Source organism: Brachyhypopomus gauderio, chromosome 10 (genome assembly GCF_052324685.1).
Source record: "Brachyhypopomus gauderio isolate BG-103 chromosome 10, BGAUD_0.2, whole genome shotgun sequence".
NCBI lineage: Eukaryota > Metazoa > Chordata > Actinopteri > Gymnotiformes > Hypopomidae > Brachyhypopomus > Brachyhypopomus gauderio.
The window spans coordinates 16,051,869-16,067,967 of NC_135220.1; the positions used below are offsets into that span (position 1 = coordinate 16,051,869).

Consider the following 16,099-nt stretch of genomic DNA (forward strand, 5'->3'; position numbering starts at 1 on the left):
TCACATAGAAATATGGAAAACTGGAATTCGCTTATTATCCAATTTCTGATTTTACAAATTATTGTAAAACGAAAAAAAAACTGTTTTTAATGCTCTGATATGACAAAAGATCTCTTGCAAACCACGCATTTTACGCAGTGTATCCTTGCGATTTATCGGTCGACAAAATATGCCTAATATTTCCGGTTCTTTTAGTCTAATTTGTTGTATTTTGCGAGTGTTGAGCAGTCTTATCGAAACTCATCCCATGGTCAAGTATCATCACAGGTTGAGGTGGGGGCGCGCAGTGATGGAATGCTACTGGATATGACATGTGGGTCACTGCAAACGTGACCTTACTGCAAATCTTTGCTTGGCTTTTGTGAGAGTATACTATAATAATATATAGATATTTCTTTTATGTATATTATCATTACTGCTGAGATTTCAGCACATATTTAAGTAACTTAACCAGCAGTGGTAAATCCTAATTTCCTTGCCATGCGTGTTAATGTCGCAGGTACAACCAGACCTCATCAGAGGTGATTAGGGCAACATCCACTTTGTTGTTACCAGTGGTAGCCAAATGTTATGGCATAAAAAGTAGTCGTGTGCTGTTTAAAAATTCAATTAGTCAATTTAGCGTATTTTTAAAAGCCAAATCACATATCGGATAACATGCTTTCCGTTTTCCACATTGCAATTTGGAAACAAAATTCGGATAGCGGACGTTGTCGTCCGTCTTATTTTAAAACGAAAACATAATGTCCAAAACCGATCAACGATACAGTTAAAGGAACAGAAAATAACGCTGTTTAAATGCTGCTTATCTCGCTGTACAGCAACAACGGGGGATTTTGGATAAGTATTTTTGTGTATGATTAGATTTAAAAGTTCTGGAGATTTAGTCTCTGTTTTGTAAACGTGGCGTTTTAATATGTCGCTTTGCAAGTGTGTTTATCTTCTCCCCCTCCAAGAAGTCCTCTTATTTCATGACGTCATCCTGTGGGTATCATCGCCAAGCTGCTCCGTCATAATCGCGCTGCAGGACGAGAATGGAAGGATCTCCGTTCCAGTTGCCAAAGTGCTTCAAAACAACAGTCTTCTGCTTCTGAACCAACCCATTTGTTCACGGTGCAATCGAAGGTTATTTGCGCAGTTTTCGTCTGCTCTTACCGAAAATTTAGACAATCTCAGGCGGACCCGTGCTAAAAAACCGAAGTGTGTTTGTGTGGTAAAGTATCGACGGTCTTACGCAAACCGACACACACAGAGACACGATGTCCGACGCTGATCCACCAGCATATAACAGCGGGGATCCGGGATTGAACGGTATGTGCCCCCCTTGCGATTATACATTAGACTGTCACCCGGTGTGTGAAAGAAAAGTCTTCACGGTATTACATTTAGTCTTTGGGGGGGGGGGGGGGGGGGACTTTTTTTTTTATAGTTTTGGCTGTTGTCAAACAACATGTTTTCTGAGTTCAGCACACTTTGGTATATGGGGGTAATTTAATGGTATGTTTATTTTTAATTGACAATAATTTTAACCAAATAAACCACACGGCTTGCAAAGAGGTGGGTACAGGAGAAAGATTGACAGCTCCTGAACCAATCGAAACACTGCTGTATCAGCTACTGTTAATGTCAACCAGAGCCGGCTCTGATGTCAACAAAGAGAGATGGCATCCCGTGGACATAGCTAAAAAATGGAGATTATATATAGCTAGCCTCATAGCTTTGTTCTCAACCAAATTTATTATTTTACTAGCATTCTTCTATATCGTAGTTTTGAAAACGTGGACACACAAAAATAATGTATTGAGAACACTTGGGGTTCATTGCAAAAAGCAGCCGCAATAACAGACCAACTTGTTGCGCTTAATGAAAGGTGTCCATGTTTAACTCGATGCCTCCCGGATGAAAAACATTACAATAAACATTCGTGATTCACACTCCCGATTCACAGAGCTTTTAGAATGCTTACAGCACAGTGACAGGAAAACAAATGCCTGCCCCTCCACGCCTGTGCCAGCACACGGATACGAGTCCTGCCTGGGCTCAGACATGCCCGCACACACACACATACACGTGCACTCTCACACGCACGCTCTCGGGTGTATACACATACGAGCACTCTAACACGCACGCTCTCACACGTAGGCGCATGCACTCACAGGCACACGCACACGCACGCATGCCCACAGCTTGAATGTTTATATTCTTGAAGAGGTGAGATGACCTGTGTACAGGATCTCCTGTTTCACTGCTTCATCACTAATCACTGGTTTATATGAGTTAGGGGACAGTCCTGTTATGTTTACACATTACTGGTTTATATGACTTGGGGGATAGTCCTGTTTATGTTTACACATTACTGGTTTATTATGAGTTAGGAGTTAGAGTTAGTCCAGTTGTGTATACACACACTGATGACTAACCAGGACAATTTAGGCTATAGTGCGGAATTTCTCAACACACAGAAACAGACTGGGGAAAGTGAGAGGCAATGCTGTCCATTTGAGGAGTGCATGACTTCCTAAAAGTTATAAACTGAGTAGCTCGCATGAGATTTCCACTCTGAAAGTGAGATTGCTGTTTTGATGAACTAGCAATACCTTCTTATTTACAGACGCATGCCGTGTGTACACGCAGGAACATTGCCAGATATGTGCACACATTCAAGCACACGCACGCACATACACACACTCGAAGCCTGATTAAGAACATAACAGTTATCAGAGACTATCCGTTGTCTGCTTGCGTTATAGCCATAAACACTTGTTGCCATGCAACTCAGGGGACCAAACATTCAAACAGCCCTGGTCATGCGGTCATCAGCTGTCGTACAGGTCCGCCTGCTAAGATCAAAGAGACGAGACTCAGCAGCACCTCATAAAGGTCCAGGCACTGCTGTCACACCACTGTCACACCAGCAGGCCTGATCATAATGTTCTGTCCAGCAACATGTTGTGTGCTCCTCAACACGTCTCACACAACACTGCTGTCATACACACAAATGTATAGTACATTTATAGAACCGAGGAGAAAATATTTATATTTAACATGGTGTTAGTTAATAGTGAGCTGTGGGGCAGCTGTAATTCTGTAAAACTTTAAACCAAATTGACAAAATGAATGACATGAAACACACAGACCCCAGCCTGGGCTAAACTGAGGCCTATTTACACCGAGTAAAGCAGAGAATGGAAAAGGGTAAAAATAAAACTATATACTGATTAAATGTAGCCCTTCTAGTTCATGGCTCTCAAAAGTCTTCTGAGACTTAATATACTGATTAAATGTAGCCCTTCTAGTTCATGGCTCTCAAAAGTCTTCTGAGACTTAATATATTAATGTCAATATAAAAATAAACAAACAAAGAAAGTGTCCAAAATCTCCGATACCAACGATGTCTGGGGCTCTGGGCGTGTGAATACTCTCTTCTCGCAGTCTACCGACTGGCTGCCAACTCTGGACATGGTGTGACACTTCTGATAATGTTTATGCCCGCTACAGCTTGTCGAAAAACAGCGCTATAAAGTAATAGGGCTGAGGGATTATGGGGAATCCCTCTGACTCTGTCTCTGTCTGTATCTGCCATGCTAGCGTCTCCATCTAGTTGAGCCTTTCAAAGAAAACTTATGATTTACTAGTGATGAGATCAGCTGCTAGTTTGTTACCCTTGTCAGCAAACTGGTGCAGTTGTGAAAATTGCCATTGATGGTCATGTCACCTACATGTCTACTTATCTAGAGAGATTTCTCCACTGAGTCAAATCTGTTCTGATCACACAAGACGGGTTTAGTTGGTTTGAGATAAGCCTCCTCCTGTTGATCCGCTTGACTGCACAACTTGTTACCCTTGTCTAAACACATCACATCCAGTTAAACAAGCCCTTCAAAACTATTCTGGATATTAGAGAGAGTGAGTTTAAAATGGGTTGGAGCTGAGGTAAGCACTATTGTTTTATTATTGATAGAGTAGTTATAAGTGCTCTACCCAGACCAGGTATGCCTTTAATTAATATACTAGCGTGAGAGTCTGATGTTTATTTACATTCAGGTCAGGATGTGCTGGGATGCTTTTCCGTGTGTTCTTTTCTGTTTAGGTTAATACATGAGGAAATGACATGAGTGCTGTATGCACTGTGGGGGATATACATGCGATGGCGGGTCAGGGCACTGGGCTGGGAGAATGAGCCAGTGTTCCAGACCTGCAGCAGGAGAAGGCTGAGGTGCGTGCGTGCGTGCGTGCGTGCGTGCGTGCGTGCGTGACTGGACTCATGACACTCATGACACTGGGCATGTTGTTCTAAAAGTATTTGCCAGTCTGTATAGTCCATTCTTGTGGTGATCCAGAAGGTAAGAAATTAAGACAGCTAAGAGTTCTGAATTTTGTTCATAGGCAGGGTTGATTTTTTAGAGGACCTGGCTGAGGTTTCAGACTAGTTCCATCACATCTGAGCCCATGGTGAGATGCAGTCTCATTCCTGCACTGACACCCCTCTTTCCTGATCATCGGGTGATTGGTGGAATCAGGAATGCAGCAGCAGATGTTTTGGCTGCTTGTGCTTTCTAGGTTCACATTGTTTAGGAACTGGATTTTAGTTTGGCGTTTACGTTGTTGAAGTCATTTTCCAACTCTCATGTTTTGGGGAGGTAACCTGTAGAGGTCCAGTAGCTGCTCTCACATGTCTCTTCTCGTGCACTCTTTCCTCAGGCTCATGGGTGGAGCTCATGATGAACAGGAGTTCAGGCGAGACTTCTCAGGCCTCGGCCGGCTCCACGGTCACACCCGCCCTCGTCCAAATAGTCGAGGAGGATGATGGGATGGTAGGAGGGCTGGAGCACGTCCCCTCTTCCTCCTCCATCCACAACGGAGACATGGAGAAGATCCTGTTAGATGCTCAGCACGAATCCAGTCGCAGCAACTCCTCCTGTGACAGGTAGGAGGCGCTATATACCTTCTAGACTAGAGCCTAGCTGTAATGGATGCTGCAGATTAATGAGGACCTTTAATGTCACTGTAATTGGTAACCATTCAAATAAAGTCTGTTTCTCTCAGTCCTGGAGACACTGCCTAGTTTCAGGTTCTCCTCTGATTCACGCAGCTAATTACCAAGTTCTGAATGGCCACTTTATTAGACACACCTGCCTTTTCATGGTTTGCACTTCATGTATGGAAAGTAGACACACATGACTGGAATGCAGCATAAAATGGGTTGAATCAGTTTCAGTGTGAATACAATTAGATTGGAAAATTAGAGCGATCGGAGAGACTTCAAACAGGGCCTAGTGTCCAGACTATCTTGCACCAGATATATCAAAAACTGCCAACCTTTTGAGGTTTTCCTGTTGTTGAAATTTGTGAAACCTTGGCGGTGAGCAAGAAAAATAGTCAAAACCAGTTGTGTAAGATATCAAAGTAATAGTAAATTTATTAAAGTACAAAAGTAATAATCAAAGAACAACAATCAACAAACATGGATCGATCCAAAGATCTCCGTTACCTACACGCCCCGTGTCTGTAAGAGAGAGCTTCCCGCCCTCCATAACCATGAATCTTTATAGTGATAAACTGCTGACTACCTCATTGTTACCCCTGAGTGATGAGTGACAAGCTTCCCCCTCCCTATGCAGAGTGAGGTCCCTCCTCAGCTCATGTGAGTAACAAAAGTTCAAGGATACCCTGTTATTCTCCCTCATCTCACAGTGGTTCTTTGTCATTAAGATACATAAGGAGTACAGAACATTTCCTTCTCTACAAGCTGCTAACATTATGTGTGACCAGGTTCACACAGAGTGCTTACATACATCAATGGTTAGAATAAGTGAAGTTGGACATTGTGTGCATCATATGGTATTAAACTCATACAGAAAAGATCACATGGGTCTCACATACAAGACCACATGAGTGTTATGTGTGTGTTTTAAGGTTTACATATGTGTGTGTATCATTAGTTTACATATCCAATACAATGATTAATCAAATGATTACTTATCTCTTATGTAGAATAATAATGATAGATTATTATAACTCATGGGATATAATTAAATAATAAAAATTTCCATCACACTGTGCAACCGCGCTGACGGTATAACAAGAATGGTGTGATGAAGGAAAAACATTCAGTAAAAGGGATCTTGCTTCAACTGTGAGGAGCTGTGCCTAACGTTAATCCTTCTTAACCCTAATTATCCCTGACCCTGATCACATCGATCGAGATGTCTGTAGTGAAATTGCCATTCATGGTACATTATACATACATTATACACTCGCTTGTATTCAATGTGGTTTGTATATAGAATTGGATGTGGAATATCCCCTTGCCCTAACCCCTAGCCCTACAAAAAATTAAGGTGTGTGTGTGTGTTTTCACCTCCCACAGTCCTCCACGCCCTCACACTCCTCACGATGAAGGTCATATTAGCTTTGATGTGGACAGAGGTGAAAATCAGGTACTCTTGGATTCAGTTTATATTCTGATCTGAGAATTATAGACGATGGTCTAAAATATTAGGTTGTGTGTACATAAAATATAACCAAACAGCTGCTGCTCTGATAAGGAGTAGCAGTTTTCTGTTCATGAAACAGTCAGTCATAACAGATCAAAAGTCATCGTACTTGATGACCTGATAACACTGCATCTAACTCATATTAGCATGTATCAAAATAATGGAATAATAGAAGGTGCACAACTGTGACACAGATAATCTTAACCTTAGATTGTGTGCTGTTTGTTGTGTGTATGTTTGTTGTGTAAGTGTGAGGTTCTGGAGAAGATGAGGGATGATGACATTCTGATGAAGGATTCTGATTGGGTAGCTGGCTGGTCCAGCCGCCCAGAGAACATCCCTCCCAAGTGAGCGCTGCCGTCTATCTGCCGCCATGTCGCCCACGTCCCCTCTGCATATGCCTACTATTCCTCTGCATACGCCCACTATTCCTCTGCACACGCCCATGTTCCATTTGCGCACACCCACATCTCCATTACACACGCTCATGTTCCCTCAGCACCAGAGGTGGAAAGAGTACTGAAATATTGTAATTGAGTAAAAGTATCTTTACTTTGCCAAAATTCTACTCAGAGTAAAAGTAAAATTACACATCTCAAAATTTACTCGAGTAAAAGTACAAAATTACTTCATTTAAAATGTAATTTGAGTTACTAGTTACTTTCAGTTATTTAATGCAAAAAATCACAATCACAACCTGTACCATAAAGTGCAAACAATTTTCAGTCGTATTGATCAACGGACAACACTATGATAAGAATAAAGAAATTTAAATTACAAATTAGTCAAAAAACAAAATGCACACAAAATTAAATGCCCACAAGATACCACAAATCAAACAAAAATCCAACAGGATTCCACTACTCACAATAAAATGCCACAGGATCCCACAATTCAAAATAAAACAATATAAAATGCCCACAGGATCTCACCTCAAAAAAAAATGCTCATAGGATCCCACAAATTTAAAAGTAAGTGCCCACAGAATCCCACTATTCACAAAATGCTCACAGGATGCCACAACTCAAAATAAAATATAAAATGACCACAAGATCCCACATCTCAAAATAAAACAAAATGCGCACAGGATTCCACTATTCAAAATACAGTGCCCACAGGATTCCACTTTTCACAATAAAATGTCCACAGGATCCCACATAACCTGATAGGTAGAAGATTTAAAGATAGAACAATCTCATCCTTTTGGAAAAAAGTGCACTGTATTACGACCTGATTATGAGACAATGGAAAGGGCGCGCGCAAAGCAAGGGCACGCATGTAACGTCGGGTGTACCAACAATATACACTGCGTCAAAACCAAGAGAGTAGTAGACCCAAGTGCCGACAAAACTCAAAGAGCAAAATGTGTGCGTGCGACCACACACACACACACACACACACACACACACATAAGCAGCAAAACCAATCTCAACACGTAGAAAAATAAACTCGACAGCAAAACACACGGGAGAAAAATGAAACTTAGAATGCCAGGGGAAGTAACTGGCAGCAGGCAGAACTAAATACCTTTCCCAAAATAAACGTAGAACGGATAGGAAGAGATAAAGCAGGGGGAAAACTTGAGACAGGTTAGTAACCAGTGCAGGAGATAGTTATTCAAATAAGTAGTAGAAAAGCAAGAGAGATGAGAGAGCGCATAAGGTGGCGAGACACCTAAACACAAGAAACGCAACCAGAGATCACAGAGAAAGGGCTGAGGACGTGAAGGCGAGCCAAAACGATTCAGCAGTGATCCGTTTCACTAAGCTTCTTTAAGAAGCCATAGAGACAGCTAAAACGGATCACTGCTGATTGCGCCTGGAGAGTCTAGGACTGACTCGGGTGCCTCTAGTGTTGTTAGTGTGACGGGCAGGATGAGCGAAATAAAATGGAAGCGATCAAGCCAAGTCTCAGGGAAAAAGGATGGTTTAATATGAAAAACCAACACCCGTGAACTGATCCAAATTAAGGATATAATAACCAGCGGTCACCTGGTACAAAGACAAGACATATATAGACAAACAAACGACCCTCAGGTGAGACGGATCATGGGCTCCGCCCACCCGAGGGACGAACACAACGCCATGATTGACAGGACATCTGCTGCTGTGAACGGGGGCGACCAGTAGGGGGCCCGCCGTACTGTGACAGTTAGGAGGAGTGGCAGCCGATCCAGCCCTGACAATGCAATTGACTTTCAGTTTTGGGACTCAGAAGTTTAAATTTCTGCCCACATTTAATTTTTCACCATCAATATTTTTTTACTCAGTAACGTGAGGGGGTTCAAATGTAGCGAAGTAAAACTACTTGGGTAAAAATTTACTCGAGTAAAAGTAAAAATTACATATTTCAAAAACTACTCAGAAAATGACAAATTACTCATAAAAAGTACTCAATTACAGTAACATGAGTAAATGTAATTTGTTACTTTCCACCCCTGCTCAGCATACACCCACATTCCCATTACACACGCCCACTTTAAGAACATCTGATATTACATGCATTACATATTACTAACCACGAAGGCTGCTGTTATACTTAAAATGTGTACAAATGTACTGAAATGTTTTGAATGAATTTGTCCGTGGGATCATTCCTCTCAAGTGTCATGCAGAAATCAATCTAGAGCCGATCCACTTTCCTTTGATACGGGTTATACATCCTATAGGCTACATAATGTTGTGCAAGCAAAATCACTATTGACCAGTGTTGCTGTATTGTCCTTTTAACAGCTTTGCTGGGTGTTTTCTCCTGCACATCTGAGCTGTAATCCCATCTTTGCTCTGACAGGCCATTTTCTGCCTTTCAGTTGAAAATTCTTGAGGTCCTCTCTCAGTTTAGATGAAAAAAAATCCTTCATTTGCTAAATCTGAAATTGTAGTTCAGACCAGCACACATAAGTAATTACACAAGGAGATATGTTGTTATTATTAATATAATTATGTGACCCCTGAATTGTGGCTCCCTCAAACCCCAGGAATGACATACCAGCACAGTGAGATGATATTAATGAAAATATGGGGTCCGACTGCTTGTATAACTCCACCATGCTGACTGCGCTAAGCTCTATATCTGCTCTGTGTTCTCTGTGCTAAGTTCTATTACTGAACCATGCTGTCTGTGCTATAACTACACCATGCTGAGTTGACTATGCTAAGCTCCATAACTGCTCTGTGCTGCCTATGCTGGGCTCAATGACTGTATCATGCTGACTGGGCTAAGCTCTGTAACTGTACCACGCTGACTGTGCTAAGCTCTGTAACTGCACTGTGCTGACTATGCTAAGCTCTATAACGTTTGTTCTAAGTTCTATAACTGCACCATGCTGACTACGCTAAGCTCTATAACTTTTGTGCTAAGCTCTATAACTGCACCATGCTGACTGCAGCCAGAAAGTTTTCAGCTCTTTGTTTTAGTCTCTTTATGGTGTCAAAGCATTTGGCTGTGTGAGTCTTGCATGTGCATTTCTAAAAGGCTTTGGTCTTTGTAGTCTCTGCCTGTAGAATGCACAATCCTTACACCATTCACTCTCAGTTAGAATTGTGTTTGTTAAAAAGAAGTTAGAAATAGAACCATTTAAATAATCTTTTCGTGGAAGGTAGTGTGATTTGAAATGACTATGCAGCTAAGCGAATGTAGCTGGTAGTTCAGTGGAGTACAGACTTCTACAGGAACAAACTGCTGTGGTTTTATTATTTATGGTTATGTGTTTGAGCAAAATTAGCATTTAGTTTTATTCCATAAGGTATTGATGTTTTACCCAAATTCCATATGGAGATTTTGTTGCTTTTCCGTAACTGCTGCTTCATGCAACTTTTATTTTGCATAATATTTCTGTTTGTATAATAAAAGTCTTCTGATGAAGCCCTTGGTCTGGCCGTGAACAGCGTACAGCAGTAAACGCTTGAAAACACTGTGTGGCCACATTGACAGAGCCTGTTAAAGCCAGTGGCGATGAAGGTACTGGGATATCGCCTGACTCGGAGTATTTGTTGATTCCAGGGAGTTCCATTTTCGCCACCCACGGCGGTCGATCACGCTGAGCATGCGCAAAACTGGAGCCATGAAGAAGGGAGGGATCTTCTCCGCGGAGTTCCTGAAAGTGTACATCCCATCCCTGCTGCTGACCCACATACTGGCCTTTGGGATCGGGTGAGCATATGTATATGTACCCAGGCATGCTTGTAAGAACACACATTGAAATGCACACAGACGCTCACAAGCACGTGCTGCCAAACAAGTCTAGGTGATATTGCCATTGATTTATGTGTAAGTATAAGTGGTACCTGGGTCCTAAGTCTCAGTAACATGAAGGTTTTTTGGCTCTTTTAGATTTTCAAAGAGAGCTTTATAATTACACTTTCATAATTACACTCGCTTGTTAAACATGCATTTCAGTTCAACTGTAATACATCGAACTGACTGAAGTGAAACTGATGACCAACTTGTTCTCGGTGCAATATAAACCTTTGTAACATTCACATAACTGGATACCATACTTAAAAGAGCTTTCTAACAAGTCAGATTTTTTTCTTATGGACTGTGCCCAATTAGGGTGCTCCAGATGAGTGCTTTGTGGGTATTTTTGGTGAATTCAGTGCATTTTGCAGAAAACAATAAAATCATTTTGGTTAATATAATGCAGGCCAGTCTTTTAATTACATAATGGTTCATTATAATGCAAGCCAAGCAATATATTGGCATATTTTGTTACATATGCAATATTTTTTTTTAACACAGAACAGACCACAGAACTGCTATATTTATTTGGTTTACCTTTTTGTTGAAAGTGTGCCCTCTCTGTACAGTACTGCCCTCTGCCACCAGAGGGCAGACTTGTAGATTAATAGACTGGCAGCTGCTGTTTTATTCCTTCCTGACTAGAAAAAACAGCAAGTTAGTTCTCATCTATATATACACACAAACACCTACTGTTAGCTGGTAGTGTGATGGTGCTTTGCTTTGAGTTTTAGGAAATGACACAGGTGTGTGTAATTCATCTCATCTCCCCTCTTCTCTCACACAGGGTGTATATTGGGAAGAGACTGACCACGTCTCCTGCAGCCTCTTTTTGAGCACCAAACCAGATGAAGTGTCTCCGCGGTGGCCTGTGTGGATCTGAGGGAATGCTACTTTTTTTTTTTTATGGATAAATACATCCTCTTAATGGATAAATACATCCTCTTAACCTTCCTAACCCTTTTATTGGTACAGTCCTTTATTGGTACAGTACATATTGCATCTCCTGCTGGGCCCTTCCAGCACATTTAATTGACGTGGACAGATCCATGCTGTCATGGTAATCTAAAGAAGCCTGTCTTTTTATTTTTTGTGTTCTCCTCCTGTCTGATTTTAGCTTTCAGGAGTGATTTATGTTCCCCTCATGGTCCTAATCAGATGATGGAAAGCAGGGTGTCCCCTAAATCAAGAGACCTCTGAGGACGTGATCCTAGTGTCTGGATAAAACAGGACCCCCCCCCCCCCATCACCACCCCCCAAGCACCTTCCTCTCAAAAAGTGAACATCCAGTCTCATAGTGAGCTGTTCAGCATGCATGTCTTTATTCATTTCCCTTTGCTGGCAGGTAGTTCAACTGTGCTGGTGGATTGATACATTGAATAACTGACTGACCAGTTAATTGAGACTTTCCATAGATTCCCCACCATGACATGGATGTCCCCACCCTGATGAACATATTTCTGCATGTTGCTTGTAACATGCAGTGTGTCTTGTTTGTATGATTTAATGGAGTGTGCCATTGCACAAGACTGCATATGCGGTCAGGCTTTTCTTTTGAACGGCGCCCCTAACCCCTTGGAATGGAAGTACACTGACTTTGGTCCTGCTTGACTGTCTTGTACTCGCTCTGGGTTTGCACTGAGAACTTCTCATGGTTGTGTGGAGCTTTTCCACACTGACCCCCCCCCCTCACGTCAGGCCCTGTGTTGGGGAGCTCCATCTGATCCCTCCCTTTGCACAGTTAGTCTGGTCTCCCGGACCGAGGCGCCGTTTTCCTGAAAGGACACACGGCTACGTCCATCTGCTTGTGTGCTTTTTGTTAAATTAGTTAAATTAACGTTAATGCTTGCGCGCTCCTCTCCTGCAACACCGTAGCTGCGTGTCCAGAAACACTCACGCTCCATCTATCAGCACCATGTGCTCCTGTAAACGCTTTCAGCGGCGGATTTGCTCTGCTGATGCCATTAACCACAGTGCCTCAGGTCACGTGTTTTTAACCCAGTCGATTATGTGCTTGATGCTGTGTGAAGGTTTGTGTTTGACATTGCCAGGGCTTCATGTCTCTTTTTTTCTTTTTTTTAAATTTGGGTTTCTCTTCCATATTCTTTTAATACCCGAGATGGGTTATTCTAAAATGTACAGCGTGATTGGTGTGATGGACACTAAAGCTTTTAGTTGATTTTGGGTTTGTTTTGCATTTTAATTGGTGCAGTGGGCACACCGGCACTTAAAAACTGAACTGGCTTCCATCATGCTGCAGACTGGAAATGAACCCCCCTGGAAAAAGGAAATACCGTATTTTCCGGACTATAAGCCGATACTTTTTTCCCATATGGCTTATAATGAGGTGCAAGGAGCAGAAAGTTAATCAGGTGATAGGTCAAAGTAAATCAAAGAAGAAAGTGCTCATTATCATTTAGCACATGCAAGCAGCAGGCATGACGGAGAATGTTTTTCAAACCAACATGTGTTGTGCCAAATTCTGACTCCCCTAGTTTGCACACGCATAAAGACGCTACAGAATATATTCGGGATTTACAGAGATTATTATTTCACTGAGCACTCTAGTTTTGTCCTGAGTAGATATTTAGACATAATACTGCTGTAATACTGCAAAGTCATGTGGTCAGAGGTGAACTTCGATATAGTCAGTGTGTGTTTTATTTTAAATAATTTCCAGACTCAAATCCCTTGAGCCAGTGTGGATTTGGATATAGATAATGATGTGCCGTTTTCTGTGATGGATCATTTAAATCTAGCTCTTATTTATGCATAGAAACGTAAATCGACAATATAATCTGTAGCATCTTTATGCGCGGATAAACGAGGGGAGTCGGAATTCGACACAAAACTGTCGCACATGAAATGCTACAGGCACCGTTCAGAAACTGATCAGTTCAGTTAAGTATATTCAGTTAAGTAGATATATGCGGCTTTTAGCCTAGTGTGGCTTATAGGCCTACAACATTTTCCTTTTATTTATTTATTTATTTATTACTTTGTAGGTGCGGCTTATACTGAGGTGCGCTCTATAGTCCAGAAAATACGGTAGTTCTGACATTAAAATGTAAAAACAAACTGCTTTATTTTATTTTTTGCTTCTGTTAACATGCCACTTAACTGTTTCATCATTTCAGTTTTCTCTTAGTTTTGTGATTATTTTAAGATGTAATTCAGATGTATAGAATTCATTATAAAAACAATCAGGCAAAGATTCTTTTGATGCTTTTATTTTTCCTGTTTTATTAGTAAACTGATCTGTGTGGTTTAACACTGAATATCTTTTGCATTACCTGACCATCAATGAAACATTACCTCACAAGTTCAGTTCTGATGAGACATTAACATCACAGGTTCAGTTCCGATGAGACATTAACATCACAGGTTCAGTTCCGATGAGACATTAACATCACAGGTTCAGTTCCGATGAGACATTACATCACAGGTTCAGTTCCGATGAGACATTACATCACAGGTTCAGTTCCGATGAGACATTACATCACAGCTTTGATTCTGATGAAACTATACTTTACAGGTGAAGTTTCGATCCACTCATTAAAAATTAGTTTTCCCACAGTTCCCGCATGTTCTCGCTCTCTCTCTCTCTCTCTCTCTCTCTCTCTCTCTCTCTCTCTCTCTCTCTCTCTGAGTACAGACAGGTCTTTCACAGGTGTTCATGCATGATTGCTTTTCATGACATTATTCAAAATAATGTGTTTAAACATTTTGATTTATATTTGTGTCATTTATCAGATGCTGATCCAGAACAAGTTACAAATGTGCTTTGATGGCCACACAAAAGGTGTATTCTTATCTTTATAAATGGGTTACAGTCAAACACTTTGGATCTCAGGTTCAGCTGCTGTTGGAAGACTAATCTAAGTTGAAGCTAAGGAGGTCTGTTGCACCTCCCGGTTGCATGAACCTTGGAAGGATGGATGGTCAAGTCGTGTCATGTCTGATCTGTGTGGCTCAGGATTTACTGTTGCATTATGGGTTAGGAAGGGTTAATTGGAACTGCTGTTTGTTTCAGGATTGCTGACTGAATTTTTCTATGGTGCCTTTACTGTGAATCTCTTGCTCTATAATATGATAATATGTTGTTGTCTTTGGAAAGCAGCAGTTTGGTCTGTGAGAGAAAGCTATTTTTAAATTATGTCTGAAAGTGAATAACCTTGTTTTTCAAGATGTTCTGGTTTCTGGTATACTTTACAAAATGACTTGGACAGAACATGTTATAGTGGTTTAAAAATAAATGAACTTGTTTATTTTAGGTCCATTAGTGTTGTGTGGTTGGAGTAGACAATATCCTTTATAAATACATGAATGTAAAATTATGGCTTGATTACAGAGCAAATGTATCCATTTGTTTTTTTTATAAATCACCTGTAGTAAAAAAGAAAACCTGAGGCAACAATGTTTAATTGTGCAAAGGGTTTGGAGAACATTTGGTTGCGACTAGCATCCACATATGAGTCAGGATGCATATTCCTTGTGTCCTGTCCAACACTGTGTCCTCACACTGAGAAGGGCTAGTCCTAAAGGTTATTCTGGACCAAGACATCAATGGATCAGAAAGAATCAAATCAGTTCACTCTCTGGTTTAATTTGCTTTAGGTGAGATTTCCTTTCTGTGTTTCACCTTCAGTGTAATTTGTTTGGTTTGTTTTACAGCTTCCTTTTGAGTGAAAAGCTGTAGAGAAAAAAATGTTCTTGAGTCTGTTTTTCTACTGATTTGGCATGAAACCGTATTTTAATTCATTAGGCTGTAATTTTATGTAGTATAAACCAATAGAGGGCAATTGGAGGTTCCTTAAATGGCCGACTCAACCTGATCTCCCTATTTCTGTAATTAGGGTACTTCATACTTCAGCAATGTGTCATTGGTTAGAACACGTTTGTCTCGCCCTTTCCTTTCATAGTGACCTACACTGCCCTCCAGTGGCAATAATGGGAATCAGAGGGTGTGTCTGCAAACCTCTAATACGGAGATGTGGTCTGATTTGATCCCTCACCACCACCTATGAGAAACACATGCACCTCAAAACTGCAGCTATTACTCAAACTGCACTGTCAACACTTCCTGAATCGGACAGGTCAAAGCTGTCAATATCAGACTGTCTGATCAAAGCCCTGTGACTTAAAAACAGTCAAAGAGCACCGACACGAAGGCATAATATGCTGAGTGAGCACGCTACCTCCCTTAATTTTACAGCCAAAAACATGTCTCTAAGATGCACCAGTTATTGCGCAATTATTCTGGCTACAGAAACGAACAAAAGCGGGTGTTTGTTCAGCGCTGATTATACTGCACAGAATAAACGGATTCTCCACATCACACTGCAGATGGTTCAGTTCATCCC

At 41.2% G+C, this 16,099-nt stretch overlaps 1 protein-coding gene across 2 annotated transcripts; it reads left to right on the plus strand.

The window, feature by feature from the left end:
• The first annotated feature begins 970 nt into the window (after nt 1–970).
• On the plus strand, nt 971–14,303 carry bnip3lb (BCL2 interacting protein 3 like b). Of its 2 annotated transcripts, none has more exons than XM_077019940.1 (6): nt 971–1,311; nt 4,702–4,927; nt 6,371–6,440; nt 6,747–6,844; nt 10,500–10,649; nt 11,524–14,303. In XM_077019940.1, the coding sequence occupies exons 1-6, from the start codon at nt 1,260–1,262 to the stop codon at nt 11,570–11,572; spliced, it is 645 nt and encodes a 214-aa protein (XP_076876055.1). In that variant the 5' UTR covers nt 971–1,259; the 3' UTR covers nt 11,573–14,303. The 2 variants fall into 2 exon arrangements, with proteins under 2 accessions (XP_076876055.1, XP_076876056.1); XM_077019941.1 differs by lacking the exon at nt 971–1,311 and adding an exon at nt 3,543–4,216.
• The last annotated feature ends 1,796 nt before the right edge of the window (nt 14,304–16,099 follow it).

Excerpts from the sequence above, each read along its gene's own strand:
- bnip3lb (XM_077019940.1), top strand. The coding sequence starts at position 1,260 with ATGTCCGACGCTGATCCACCAGCATATAACAGCGGGGATCCGGGATTG. Across the intron at positions 4,928-6,370 it reads AGCAACTCCTCCTGTGACAG|TCCTCCACGCCCTCACACTC; the intron begins GTAGGAGGCGCT and ends CACCTCCCACAG. Across the intron at positions 6,845-10,499 it reads CCAGAGAACATCCCTCCCAA|GGAGTTCCATTTTCGCCACC; the intron begins GTGAGCGCTGCC and ends TGTTGATTCCAG.